Raw genomic sequence first — 15360 nt, forward strand, 5'->3', positions numbered from 1 at the left:
ATCCCTCCAACCCTGCTCGACTCGGGAATACGAGATGCGACAGTAAAGTAATGAGCCCATGCCTACTACAATAGTACAAGTTTATATGCCAACTAGCTCTGCAGAGGACGAAGAAATTGATGAAATGTATGATGAGATAAAAGAAATTATTCAGGTAGTGAAGGGAGACGAAAATTTAATAGTCATGGATGACTGGAATTCGAGAGTAGGAAAAGGGAGAGAAGAAAACATAGTAGGTGAATATGGATTGGGGGTAAGAAATGAAAGAGGAAGCCGTCTGGTAGAATTTTGCACAGAGCATAAATTAATCATAGCCAACACTTGGTTCAAGAATCATGAAAGAAGGTTGTATACATGGAAGAGCCCTGGAGATACTAAAAGGTATCAGATAGATTATATAATGGTAAGACAGAGATTTAGGAACCAGGTTTTAAATTGTAAGACATTTCCAGGGGCAGATGTGGACTCTGACCACAATCTATTGGTTATGAACTGTAGAGTAAAACTGAAGAAACTGCAAAAAGGTGGGAATTTAAGGAGATGGGACCTGGATAAACTGACTAAACCAGAGGTTGTACAGAATTTCAGGGAGAGCGTAAGGGAACAATTAACAGGAATGGGGGAAAGAAATACAGTAGAAGAAAAATGGGTAGCTCTGAGGGATGAAGTAGTAAAGGCAGCAGAGGATCAAGTAGGTAAAAAGGCGAGGGCTAGTAGAAATCCTTGATAACAGAAGAAATATTGAATTGAATTGATGAAAGGAGAAAATATAAAAATGCAGTAAATGAAGCAGGCAAAAAGGAATACAAACGTCTCAAAAATGAGATCAACAGAAAGTGCAAAACTGCTAAGCAGGGATGGCTAGAGGACAAATGTAAGGATGTAGAGGCTTATCTCACTAGGGGTAGGATAGATACTGCCTACAGGAAGATTTAAGAGACCTTTGGAGAAAAGGGAACCACTTGTATGAATATCAAGAGCTCAGATGGAAACCGAGTTCTAAGCAAAGAAGAGAAAGCAGAAAGGTGGAAGGAGTATATAGAGGGTCTATACAAGGGCGATGTACTTGCGGACAATATTATGGAAATGGAAGAGGATGTAGATGAAGATGAAATGGGAGATATGATACTGCGTGAAGAGTTTGACAGAGCACTGAAAGATCTGAGTCGAAACAAGGCCCCGGAAGTAGACAACATTCCATTAAACTACTGACGGCCTTGGGAGAGCCAGTCATGACAAAACTCTACCATCTGGTGAGCAAGATGTATGAGACAGGCGAAATACCCTCAGACTTCAAGAAGAATATAATAATTCCAATCCCAAAGAAAGCAGGTGTTGACAGATGTGAAAATTACTGAACTATCAGTTTAATAAGTCACATCTGCAAAATACTACCGCTAATTCTTTACAGACGAATGGAAAAACTGGTAGAAGTTGACCTTGGGGAAGATCAGTTTGGATTCCGTAGAAATGGAACACGTGAGGCAATACTGACCCTACGACTTATCTTAGAAGAAAGATTAATGAAAGGCAAACCTACGTTTCTAGCATTTGTAGACTTAGAGAAAGCTTTTGACAATGTTGACTGGAATACTCTCTTTCAAATTCTGAAGGTGGTAGGGGTAAAATACAGGGAGCGAAAGGCTATTTACAATTTGTACAGAAACCAGACAGCAGTTATAAGAGTTAAGGGGCATGAAAAGAAAGCAGTGGTTGGGAAGGGAGTAAGACAGGGTTGTAGCCTGTCCCCGATGTTATTCAATCTGTGTATTGAGCAAGCAGTAAAGGAAACAAAAGAAAAATTCGGAGTAGGTATTAAAATCCATGGAGAAGAAATAAAAACTTTGAGGTTCACCGCTGACATTTTAATTCTGTCAGAGATAGCAAAGGACTTGGAAGAGCAGTTGAACTAAATGGACAGTGTCTTGAAAAGAGCACATAAGATGAACATCAACAATAGCAAAACAAGGATAATGGAATGTAGTCGAATTAAGTCGTGTGATGCTGAGGGAATTAGATTATGAAATGAGACACTTAAGGTAGTAAAGGAGTTTTGCTATTTGGGGAGCAAAATAACTGATGATGGTCGAAGTAGAGAGGATATAAAATGTAGACTGGCAATGGAAAGGAAAGCGTTTCTGAAGAAGAGAAATTTGTTAACATCGAGTATAGATTTAAGTGTAAGGAAGTCGTTTCTGAAAGTATTTGTATGGAATGTAGCCATGTATGGAAGTGAATCATGGACGATAAATAGTTTGGACAAGAAGAGAATAGAAGCTTTCGAAATGTGGTGCTACAGAAGAATGCTGAAGATTAGATGGGTAGATCACGTAACTAATTAGGAGGTATTGAGTAGAATAGGGGATAAGAGGAGTTTGTGGCACAACTTGACAAGAAGAAGGGACCGGTTGGTAGGGCATGTTCTGAGGCATCAAGGGATCACAAATTTAGCATTGAAGGGCAGTGTGAAGGGTAAAAATCGTAGAGGGAGACCAAGAGAGGAATACACTAAGCAGATTCAGAAGAATTTAGGTTGCAGTAAGTAGTGGGAGATGAAGAAGCTTGCACAGGATAGAGTAGCATGGAGAGCTGCATCAAACCAGCCTCAGGACTGAAGACAACAACAACAACAACAACAACAACAACAACAATAACAACATGGCTCATTCATCTCACTAAGTGGTGCTTAGGTTTCTGATTAAAATTTTGTTGTGTGATGCACCTAGTATTTTAGCTTTTTACAAATTTTAACAAAGCATCATGCTGCTCTGGATGTACGAGTGCAAATACAATATTGCAATTGTTGAGAGACTCAAAATATTCTTAGTGGTGTAGAACAACAATGGTATTAATTTAAGTATGTCTGACAAACTGATAATGGCCTATTATGCAAGTCTTGTGAATCAGTGCCATCGCTTGAGAGGCTTTCTTCATTGTGTGACATGCCTGCTAGGCTATTCCACTCACTATGCGAATTCATGGTTCTGCTGCTACTACTGTTGCTGCTTTGGACCTTCCACACAAAAGCATTGTCCTCACCCATGCATCACTGTCTGTCACTGCTGGTGCTGCTACACTACCTCTGCGTGCCACCTGTGACCTTGCACCGCTATCGGCCATTCCTGGCTGCCTCTCTGGGATGTCCATCTTGAGCCCAGGTGCCATCTGTCCACTGCTGCTATGGTTGATCTGCCTCTAGCCGCCTCTTAGGATGACTGCCTTGTCCCCAGTTGCCATTTGTCCACTTGGCTAGTTCCATACTCTTCTTGTTTCTTCTCAGAACGCCATCTATTCTCTCAGCAAGAGAGCGGTTCTGTTTGCTCGCCTGGATCTACCCCAGGCCTACGTACTGGTTGTTCAAGCAATACAAATGGTTCACAGAGCCATTCTGTTATTTTGGTTGACATCACAGTGAGGATGGTGAGCTATTTCAGTAATCTGTTGTGTAGCAACAGTGGCTTGCTAATGCACGACCAACTCCACACCTGGCACCAGATATATGTGTTGTGACCAGATAGCAGTCTGGATTCAGGAGGACAAATTACTGATGAAGGTCCATTCAGTTAGTTAGAGTGGTGGTAATTAACTGAACATTTTAAAGGAGTTATAGAACTTGGTTGAGAAATATACAAACAAAAGGCAAGACTTAAACAAAGACAATCTTTAATGCTCATCTGAGTAAAACTGAATGAATGAATGGAAGTACACTGTCCCTTACTGTGAAGTTCCCCTGGAGAAAGGTACACGGCTAAGCAATGACTTGAGTGGTGGCAGAACGAATACTGACTCTAGACCTGGACTATGTGGGGTGCTGACAACTTCAACTAAATTTCCAGAATGCTAAGGCACAGTTCATGCTGAGGCAATATGATATGCTATGCTAACATGCAGTTTATGCTGACTTGATATGATATGCGATGTGATTCATTGTAATAAAAGTTGCGCAGTGTGATGCTTATTGGTGCAACACCCATGTTCCCACTGGAGCTATATAATATGTGATATGAGACAGCTCCGCAGAGCACTGCACGTGATCATAGCGTGGAGTGTGGTGTGTTGTAGCTCATTGTGGCAAAATACCAAAATGTATTGCATATTTACTCAAGACTGGAAAGAGGTACTGCTTTCCTTCCGGCATTAAAAACAGTTTATTTATGTTAGGTACATTTCTTATGCAGAAATTTATGCCGTAAAATGCACCAAATGTAAACTGGCCAGCATCTACATTTTTCACTGCAAACTTCTCAAAATATGCTCAGTACTGTGCTTTACTTTGAAGTATCATAATAACTGTGAGTAAAATGAAAAGAAAACCAGTTCATTGTCGAGCTGTGATATGTGGCTATATGATGCAGAAAAATAATTTTTTTATTGAATAGTTTCCTCAGAATTTAACGAGAAAGACTGCGTTGTGGGGAACATGTTAATGCCAAGAGGTATTTTTTTCTTTTTTCTTTTTTTTACACAAAATGTTAAAGCTTTATTGAGGAGTTAACTACTGAGTCAGATGTAGCTTTGCTTCATTGATATAAAACAGCTTTTTTAGACAAATTGGATGATGTGAAATGTTACTCTCCACGTATCATACAATATGAGTTGCATGGAGTGCCGCAGCGGGTAATTAGATATAGATATCTATTGGTGTCTTGCTGCTGCCATCCCATTAAGTCGTTCCATGAAGTTTCTAGTTGCTCAGCCGATGTGTGTTGCTTCTGAATCGTATCATATACTAAATCACACCACATATGGTTTCACCTCAGCGACTGCGCCTAACTGTCTACGCCCAGGCCCCAGGCCAGCCCCCACATGGCCCCCCTCCTGGAATGACAGTGAACTCTTAACTGCTTCGTGGGTGCCACCACCTCCACCAGCAAGTTATGTAAACCCTTCCATGCCGTTGTTCCCAAACACCACCGTTTGAGACCTCATGTGACGAAATGTGATCAGCATTCTACACCACCAGTGCCCTGCTATGCCTACAGGCTTCTTCATGATTTCACGTGAGCTCCATGAGCCAGCACATTTTTGGTGGTGTTTTCTCTGTACTCTGTACGAATAACTTGTTCTTGCTTCTTTCAGGCCTTGCACTGCCCCATAAGCAACACTATTGGTGGTGGTATGCTCTTGCTTTCCTCTGAACTTTGAACTGACTTACACAACATATTAAAAAGATCCCCCCCCCCCCCCCATAGCTTAACATGTACTCTAAATGACGGTGCATTATAGCATTTTGACAAAAACAAATCATTACCACAGAGAAAAGAAGTGAAAAGTGACAAAAAAATCACAGAATAAATCACGGTTTGAACCCCATATTGTATTTGTAGTTTGCAATTTATCCAGTTAGCAGAGTCACAGCATACATATTACATTTCAGCTTGGGATTTTCTGTATTGTGTTATTCATTATGTGAATATTCTGTAATTGTTGAGTAATACAGCTTCTCAAAATTACAAGAATGATTAAAAAACTACCACTAATAATTAGTTGTGACATATATAATTGATACTTATTACATCTAAGTGAATCGTTTTAATGATGAAGATGTGACTAAAATGTGTTTTTTTGGGTAGCTACATTCTGTGTTAAAACATTGTCCACAGGCATACATCACGAGGCTTTATCGAGTACATGCAGCAGGGTGCTCCTCCATACACATGGAACCAGTGGCAGTTTCAACTGATTCACTGGATCCACGATATGTGTTTGTCCTTGACACTGGTCTCAAAATTTTCATGTGGTATGGCAAAAAATCAAAGAACACCTTCAAATCAAAGGCGAGGTTTGTGCTTTTTAAAATGTATTTTTCTTGTTGTGTTACATTATTGATACTAGTTGTTAATACATTATTAACTTTGTTTGAGAAGAGCTTTGTGATGACAGATTTAAGGTATGAAAAGTAATGTGCTGGGACATTATCCACTTGGCGTTTCCACTTGCCACTGAATTTAAGGCATTAACCAACCTCCACAGTGAATGCTTGTAGTGGGTAGGGTGTTCTATACAACAATTTTCTCAAAAGTTAAAACTAGTCACTAGAGTCAAAAGCTTTATGTATTCCTTCAAAATTAGTAGTGGCTATTATCGTGGTTATGTAATCGGTAGATGAGAGATTTAAGTTGTTTTAGTACTCCAGTGTAACATTGGTAATGCGCAGGGGTGCTCAACCTTTCTAGACTTGAGATCTACTACACGCAATTTAGTCATAAATGTTAAAGCACAAAACAATGCTGTAGCCCAAATTAACCACTTAACTACACAACATACATAAATTTCTCTCCATAAAAAGCTGTAGGCCTTCTATTCAGTTTTCAAGATACTACACATGTGAAAAAAATTAAAATATGCACCGTCATAAATGTTGAAGAAGCTGTAGTGAGGTATTTGTCTTTGCCTATTATTGATAAGTTTATTGTAATACACTGAATAATTTGTCAGAGCCAACCTTACACAGTCTGAAAGATGAGTATCAGTCAATTTATTTCTACACTTCGATTTCGCAATGTTCATTGTTGAAAACACTGCCTCATATAGACAAGTTACTCCAAAAAATGATAAAACATTTGATGCCACTTTTACAATGTTAAGATAAGTTTTTACACTCAAATTCCTGAAAATTGTCTTTGTTGTATTCTGACTTTAAGGAAATGTGATTTTGAAATCAAATTGTTTTCTCTTCAAGTTCATTCCCACTACAGGAGGAAAGAATAGTCATTGTGCTTGAAATATCTTCCATACCCACTTTTTGGAAAGGTTGAACTATGAAAGCTAGAACAGGTTCTGTTGTCATGAAATATGAAAATCGATTTTCAGACTTTGTCTTCAGTACTTTAGTGTTGGCCGTGTACATGTTTTCAGCTTCTTGTTTATTTCAGTCATGTTTATTGATACCGCAGCTGTGAATGTATTTGAGAAAGGTGCTTCACATGTAATGTCTGTAACTGTGCTATTCGAAGATCAGATTTTTGTGTAAAACACTTTATGAAAGACATAGGAGTTATAACGGTTTGGTTTTTTTTCCTTGAAGTTCTTTGCTTTACTTGTTTAGCCTCACTGTCATATGAGTTACAAATGCCAGATACAACAACCAGCTCAAACTGTACTTTTGTGAGTAATCTTCTTCTCTTTCGGAGACAAAGATTTTATCACTGGGAAGTTATCTAAATCTGTTTAGTACCATACCTCTACTCAGCCTTCAAATTTCAGTGTACAACAGCAGGTCCCATACTGGCTATCCAATTCTTCTAAATGCACTCTAAATTTTTTTTCTCTTTATTGATTGTGACTGAACTGAATTCACAATTTTTGTGAAGTACTCATAACATGTTCCATATAAAAATATGTCCACAGTGCACTTGCTGACGCATGATACAATGATACGTAAAGAAAGACAGGAATATTTGTTGTCCGCACTCAAGGTAACAAGTCCTTTGTGTTTGCCTACCATGCAAGATGGTCCATCAGTAGAAATAGACACAAGTTTCTGAATTGGCAAACCATCTTCCAAGATGAAGTATTTGAATGCGTTGTAAAAATCTTATTGTGTACTGCCTTTCAAGGTCAAACTTGTAAGCAGTCTTCTTTTACACTGAAATCTGAAAAATAACAACTTGAGGTGAATCGACTCCATCTATTGACTGGTATATCTGCATTCAGAAAAACAAGCAGGACTTCAAATCTGTTATCAGTTGATCTATTATATTTCCTGCCATTAATTCCACATTTCGTGTTATACTAGGTCTTGACAGAGGCATGTCTCTGATGGCTGATATTATCTCTGATTTGTTTTTAAATGTGGAAAAATAAGGGCTCAATGGTTTTGCATCTTTCATCAATACTTCTGATACATGAAGTGATGCAGTGTTTGATGAAAGACTTTTTTGTACAGCAGAAAAAAAGAAACTACTGCTGTGACTGCAAATTACCGTATATACTCGAATAATCCGCGCATGTTTTTTCCCGAATTTTAGGACGAAAAACTGGGGTGCACAGATTATTTGAAACATTGTTGCTACTGCTCCACCTCCAACAATACATTCCATTATACTATTGCATTGTTGCGGCCTCAGTCTGTGACGCATCAGTTGCTCATTAGGAGTGAAGTATTAACGTCTTCAAACTTGTTAATTATGGCTACAAGTTCTCGTTATCACTTGTACACTGCAAAAGGAAAAGTGAAAATTATTGAAGAAGCCGAGAATATTGGAAACCGTGCAGCAGGAAGAAAGTATGACGTGAGTGAGAGTTGTATTCGCAACTGGTGATAAATTAAAACGTAGCTTCAAGAAACTAATAGTAATCGCTGGGCATTTCACGGCCAAAAAGCGAAGCATCCGGACCTCGAGAAAAGGCTCTGCGATTATGTAGATGAGAAGCGACAATACAGATGTGCGGTGACGAATGAAATGTGCCAACTTAAAGCATTGTCTTTAGCCAAAGAACTAGGCATTACCAGTTTCAAAGCTAGCCGGGGCTGGCTATCCAGATTTTTCAACCGCAATGGTTTAGGATTCTGGAGGAAAACTACTATCGCTCAGCGGCTTCCAGGCGATTACAAGGAAAAAATAGTGAATTTTCATCATTATGTGATAAATCTGTGCCGTAAACAGTCCTATATTTTATCTGAAATTGGTAATGCGGATCAAATGCCAGTCTATTTTGAGATGCCACTCGACAACACAGTGAACAGGGTAGGAGAATCCAGCATGATACGAACTGGTGGCAGTGAGAAACAAAGATGTACGGTGATGTTGTGTGTAACTGGTGATGAACGAAAGCTATATTTAAAAGGAAAACTATTCCGAAAGTATCAGTAAAAGGCATACCAGCATTAGTGAGAGTGAATCCGAAAGGGTGGATGGACAATGAACTTATAATTGACTAGGTGACACATGTTTGGCAACATCGTCCTGCTGCGTTACTGAATTTATGCAACATGTTGGTCCTGGACAGCTTCCGCGGACATACAACTAAGGAAGTGCGAGACAAATTACAAAAAGGGAAAATTGACTTATTGACTTGGTCATTATACATGCAGGCCTAACATCCATCCTACAGGCACTAGATGTGTGTATAAATCGGCCATTCAAAGCTGCACTTAAACAGCGATATGCGCAAAGGATGGCTGATGAAAACTGTAAGTTCACACCTAGTGGAAAAATCAAACGGCCGGATTTGTCCCAGATTTGTGAATGGGTGAAAAGTGCATGGGACTCCATTCCGCAACCACTGGTGGAAAAATCCTTCAAAAAATGTGGAATCACAAATTCACTGGATGGAACAGAAGACGACGCTCTGTGGGAAGATGGTGAAGATGACAATGATTCTCCCACTAGTGATGACGATGAAAGTGATGAATAGAGTGGTAAGAGAGGAAACTTACTGGCATTGACTAAAATATTTTATTGCACATACCGTATTAACAAATTCTTGAACAAGATAATTCACATTTCTTTTTTTGCTATTGTAGCTACGCATAGACAAACGCATTGACAAACACATTACCCCACTATGTAGGAGGAAAGGCTGGCAAGCGATGAAGTGGTGTAATGCAGATGGAGAGGAAAAGGGTGGAGATTGGGTTGTCAGATGTACCACCTACAAATACCATGTGAAACACTCATTGTCAGCAAATTGATATTTTACAAAAACAGCTCATTTACACAGATTTCAGACATAGAATTCAAAAGATTGACTCATCAAGCCAAGGCGATAGACTAGTCAATGGCGATCGATGGGTTGAGCATCCCTCGTAGTGAGGAGCCTGTTGGTTGAAATTCCATACAATTTTTCAGTGTTTATATGTTTCGTATCAGAATAACAGTATTCAGCTGATCTTGTCGAGCCACCATCTGTTACTATATCCCTATATACGTTTTCAGAAGAACGACAACTTGCATAATTATTTCTGAGACATTTTAAGATGGGGAAGGGAAAGAGACTGGAATGTGTCACAAATCGGGGACAAAGAGAATATCACTGGCAAAAATATTAATGAGCCACCCGTTAGGTAGTAGTTGATTCACTTTTAGTATGCATAATGGCTAATATTTGACATGCATTCTAGAAGTCCTTTGATGTAATTGTGTTAACTGTATAATTTATTGAACTGAAAGGAGTAATAGAGAATACTGTTGTTATATAAATGCTTTACACTTCCTTCATTGTGTCATTGTAATTTTAAATCACTAAAATTTATTGGAAAGTTTATAGGATGGTTATGTAAAGAAGATACAGAGTTGTTTATCTCTTCCAGACACCCTGATTTTGGTTCTCCATGATTTTCCTAGTGAGCACCATCATGGATCCTACTAATATAGCATAGCCAGTATCTTCCTCTTTCCTTACTGTTATTAAAATGTGTGATATAATTAGATGTTTTATTATGAAAAGGAAAGTTGCTACTCACCATATAGTGGAGATGCTGAATTGCAGGTAGGCTCAACAAAAGGACTGCCAAAAATATAGCTTTCGGACAGTAAGGCCTTCGTCAGAATTAGATGACAGACACACACATACACGCTCACACAAACACAATTCACACACACGACATTTATGAATAACTGCCACTGGCAGTTGCCTGAGACTGCTGTGATCCAATCTTTGAATGGAAATTACTTTCATAATGTGTAAATTTTATGTAGAAAATGGAATACTTAAGCAATGGTGTTTTACAACCAATTTTTCATTTGTTCACAGTGTTGTATTTGTTAGTATTGTGTGAAGACAGATTTTTTTCTAATTGTTTTCATTCTGTTTTAAGGCTTATGGCTGAAAAAATAAACAAAAATGAGAGAAAGAATAAAGCAGAAATTCTCACTGAACTTCCTGGGGAGGAATCATCTGATTTTTGGCTGGCTCTCGGTGAGGAGGATGGACTTGCGCCGGAGGAACCACCTCAGGTACTCACATACTGCCCTTAAGTACATATTTGTGACAACATGGTATTGGCAACTGATGCTTCCTTCAAGAGAAATAGACATGGATATTTTTTTATGTATTCAGCTGACAGAGCAGAATAAACAAATGACTTATGATGTTCTATTCAGTTACTCAAGCTGATAGCACTAACCACTTGAAGCATTCTGTGTCCAGAAGTAAATAATGAAACTGTTTCTTTGATGTGTCTTTTATTTCTTTTGGTAAAATTATTTGTGAAACTGAAGGGTTATTTTGTGAGGCTGAAATTGTATGAATGACTATGGAGCTCTGAGACAATTACGTAACTGCAATTTATCAAACTATTTTAGTGAGTCCAGAATTAATTCTTTGTTATTCAACCAAAATTACAAAGTTCTTCAGTGTTGAAAATGATTTTTCATCAGAATATTTTCAGACTTTATTTTAAATATTTTAAAGCAAGAGTGTTTTATTCAGTACATAATCATTATAATCAACCTCTGAAGGCTCTTATTCATGTGGCAGTTAGAAACTGACTAGCAACTAGAATGGAAACAAGAAGGAAGAAAACTCCTTTATGTTTCTTAGCTGTAGAAGATAGCCCAAATATACAGGCTTCAGCCACCATTACCTTCTTGGTCAGTTGCTCCAGAAAACATTGTTAATGGATTCCCCCTGTTGGGTGACTTATGGAACCATCAAAGAACGCATGTACATAAAATATTTCATGATTTACATTTTATGCAACTTATGTACGCATATTTACAAACATTTTTCATAAGCTCCTGGTTTCAGTAACAGCTTAGGGTCTAGAAGATACAGAGCAGTCTCTCAAGTTGATAATACTTTTTCTGATTGGAAATATGTGACTCATAGGTTGCCCTGATGTATGCAACAAGGGCAGATGATTCATTTGTTGGATGTTGCACTTCAGGTGGAATAGTAATCCTGGAACTGTGTCATATCACATAGTCAACATGTTTGTACTGCTATCAACTGTTTATTTCTTCTCAACAGCTGTGAGAAGATACAGTTGGCATTCAGCTGCAGGGCCAACATGCAGTGTGGCCAACCTTTAATACTGACAATGTTCCAGCCACACATAATTTCACCTAAATGTGATCGCCATGCTTTCTGCTACTCTATTACCTGCATACTGTGTTTCTATGACAGTTTTGGAGCTAGCAGTTAGAACTGCTACACTCAACATCTCGGCACATGAGGCCCTCTAAGGGACTTGATGCACCTTGTCACATGTCACATGTTTCATGTTATCCTGTCACAGTTGAGCCCACACACTGCTGTCATGACAAAGTTTTTTGAACATCCCTTACTTATGGACACAGAAACGAAACAAAGGTCATCACAATAGATATTATTAGAAACCACTTAACTTTTACAGCAGGAATTTCTTTAAATGTGCAGATGTATTTGCAGTTATAATTTGGTTGATTTTTAAAGTGCAAAAATATTGCCGTTATAGGTTAACAGAAACTTCAGTCTGTTATCCAAAACTTAGATGCAGTTTCATATTTTAGTGTAAGATATGCTTTGAATTAAAGATTTGGCTATGTTTGCTCAGTTCCTCATACTGAGCTGTTAGCATTAATAGGCATTTATTAAATTGTATGTATGAGGTACACATGCAACTACAGTATAATCCTCTGGATTCTTTTGTGAGGAAATTCTTTTTCTTATAAAGTGTTTCACACATCAGATAGACCAAATATTTCCACTGGGTTGTGCTCTCTCAATTAATCGATGAGCTCTGCTACTCATCTTCAAAAAAATCACACCCTGGTGATAAAACAAATTACTGAGTTGATCTTCTACATCTACACAGATATTATGCAATCCACCTTGTGGCACAGGGCAGAAGGTACCCTGTACCACTAGTAGTCATTTCTTTCCTGTCCCACTCGCAAATAGGGTGAGCAAAAAATGCCTGTTTATGTGCCTCTATTTGAGCCCTAATTTCTCATATCTTATCTCCGTGGTCCTTACGCACAATGTGTGTTGGAGGCAATAGAATCATTCTGCAGTCAGCTTCAAATGATGGTTCTCTAAATTATCTGAATAGTGTTCCTAAAAAGAATGTCACTTCCCTCCAGGGAATCCCATTTGAGTTCTGCAAGCTTGTCCGCAACACCTATGTGTTGTTCAAACCTCTGAATTGCTTCGATGTCTTCCTTTAATTTGACGTGGTATAGATCCCAAGCACTCAAGCGGTCCTCGAGAATAGGTCACACTTGTGTCCTACATTGTGGTCTCCTTTACAGATGAGCCACACTTTCCTATAATTCTTGCAATAAACCGAAATTGACCGTTCACCTTTCCTACCATAATCCTTACATGCTCATTCCATTTTATATTGCTTTGTAGCGTAGATATTTAAATGACATGGCTGTGTCAAGCAGAACACTACTAATACTGTGTCCAATCATAATTTTTTTTTTCCGCTACTCGTCTGTGTTAACCTACATTTTTCCGCATTTAGAGGTGGCTGCCATACATATTCCCTCACCATTTTTCAGAGATAACTAATAAAGAAAAACACACACACACACACACACACACACACACACACACACACACACACACACACAATTTGTCTGGGACAACTATGTTGTACAAGCACTGCAGCTAGTCTGTGGCTGTTGACTGGGACAATAAACTACGTGGTGTGTGTGCGTGTGTGTGTGTGTGTGTGTGTGTGTGTGTGTGTGTGTGTGTGTGTGGGTACGCGCAAGTGCATGCAAAGGTGCTATATCAGTTAAAGGAGGTCTGAAAGTGTTGTGACTCGCTGATTTTTCAAAGTGCCACCGTGCAGTTACGTGCGTCCTCTACGTGCGGCGCTGTCTGCCAGCTAGACTTGGACTCAGTTATGATTTGACTGTTAAAGTGTACACAGGTCTTATGCTGTTTACTTGATCTTTGACCTTCATGTATTGCGTCTTCCTTGAAATATATTTGTTCAACTTGAAGTTATAACAGAAAGCCAGTGACATACTGATTCTTGTTTAGGTTCCTACTGTTCACTCAATGTCTGAACTATAAGAAGAGATGTTGTCTTTATTTCTTTCAATATTTATATTACAACCACGATTTTCCTCTGTCAAAGGTTTATCTTTCAACCTTGGTTCATTACCATTCTCAAAGTTTTCAAAAATGTTCTTTGTACCAAGTAATTCAATAACATAGCTAGCGTTTGAGAGGACCACAGATTTTGAAAGTCATAAGTAGGAAAACATGCTACCAGAAAATACCTAATTTGATAATTATTCAATATTTTCATCTGCGAAAATGTGGAATTAAGGATAGCACATTTGGGGTAATATGCAGCCTCATAACACCACACTTCTGGACGTGTCATCTCAATAAACTATAATTCAAAATGCAGCTTTTCAAGAACATGTTTGAGATATCACATCCAGAAACACTCAAAATTACTTGTTAAAAAACAAGAAGCAAAAAAATGTGTTAAAAATGGCTACATTGTCAAAAATTCAATATATCGAACATGTTCTTTTCTGCCATCAACTGGTTGGAATGCAGGAAGACACGTGACGCATGAGCATAACCTCTAGCACCCAATACACATATCTTGCATATGACTTGGAAAAAATAAAAGTCCATTAAAATCATAACTTTGACCACACTTCTTAAAACAAATGAATGTCATTCATTTAGCTTCTCTCCATTTGTGAATCACTACCAGTAAATGATTAGGAATTGATATTTCAACAAACCATTAGTATATCATATGCCTTGTTAGTGTAACTATACTATGACACAATATGATACAGTGTATAGTTCAGCCTTTACAAAGGTTTGAAGAACATATTAATAGTGGACTGTTTCCTTTGTCCTAATTTTAATATTGTGTTGTCCATTTTAGTTAACATGCTCATCAATTCTTCATTGACTTAAAACTCAAAATGTAATGCATAACAGTGTCTATTGCTTCAATAGTTTGTTGTCATGGACTGACAGATGCCAACACCTTTGTGACATTCAACATATTCATCGAAGATGAGGTAGTCAGTGTTTGCTCCTTACTCCATTATTTGTTGCGATTGTTTAGTTGCAGTTTCTTTGTTTTCTGGTGTGATGTCTTCTGTAATTATCCGATCAAAGCCACCCTTCTTGAAGCAGTTTGAGATTGTGCTTTCTTCCATGGGATCAGAGGCAGTTCTTACAAAATGCATAGCATCTAAGATTGTGGCCTTTCTCATCGTAGTATCATGACAGTCCAGCCTCATTGCTACAAGAATTTTCCTGCATTTTTGTTTCAGGCATTTTATAATGCACATCTTGTTTAGGCACTGGTCAACAGCATGTACAAATTTTACAAAATGCATTACACTGTGCTGTGTGTGATAATGATATTTATTCTGCTACTGGTTTCAGTCTTAAACCATATTCAACTGCAGCTGTCCATTTTGTACGTTGTACAGCTGC

General features: G+C 38.3%; 1 protein-coding gene across 1 annotated transcript in view; it reads left to right on the forward strand.

The window, feature by feature from the left end:
- LOC126202413 (protein flightless-1) overlaps positions 1-15360 on the forward strand; it is a 194232-nt gene that overhangs the window by 120305 nt on the left and 58567 nt on the right. Inside the window, exons 12-13 of the mRNA XM_049936864.1 lie at positions 5604-5782; positions 10763-10901. Of these exons, the coding sequence (XP_049792821.1) occupies positions 5604-5782; positions 10763-10901 (318 nt within the window). The remainder of the gene's footprint in view (positions 1-5603; positions 5783-10762; positions 10902-15360) is intronic.

This window comes from Schistocerca nitens, chromosome 1 (assembly GCF_023898315.1).
Source record: "Schistocerca nitens isolate TAMUIC-IGC-003100 chromosome 1, iqSchNite1.1, whole genome shotgun sequence".
In the NCBI taxonomy this organism is placed as follows: Eukaryota; Metazoa; Arthropoda; class Insecta; order Orthoptera; family Acrididae; genus Schistocerca; species Schistocerca nitens.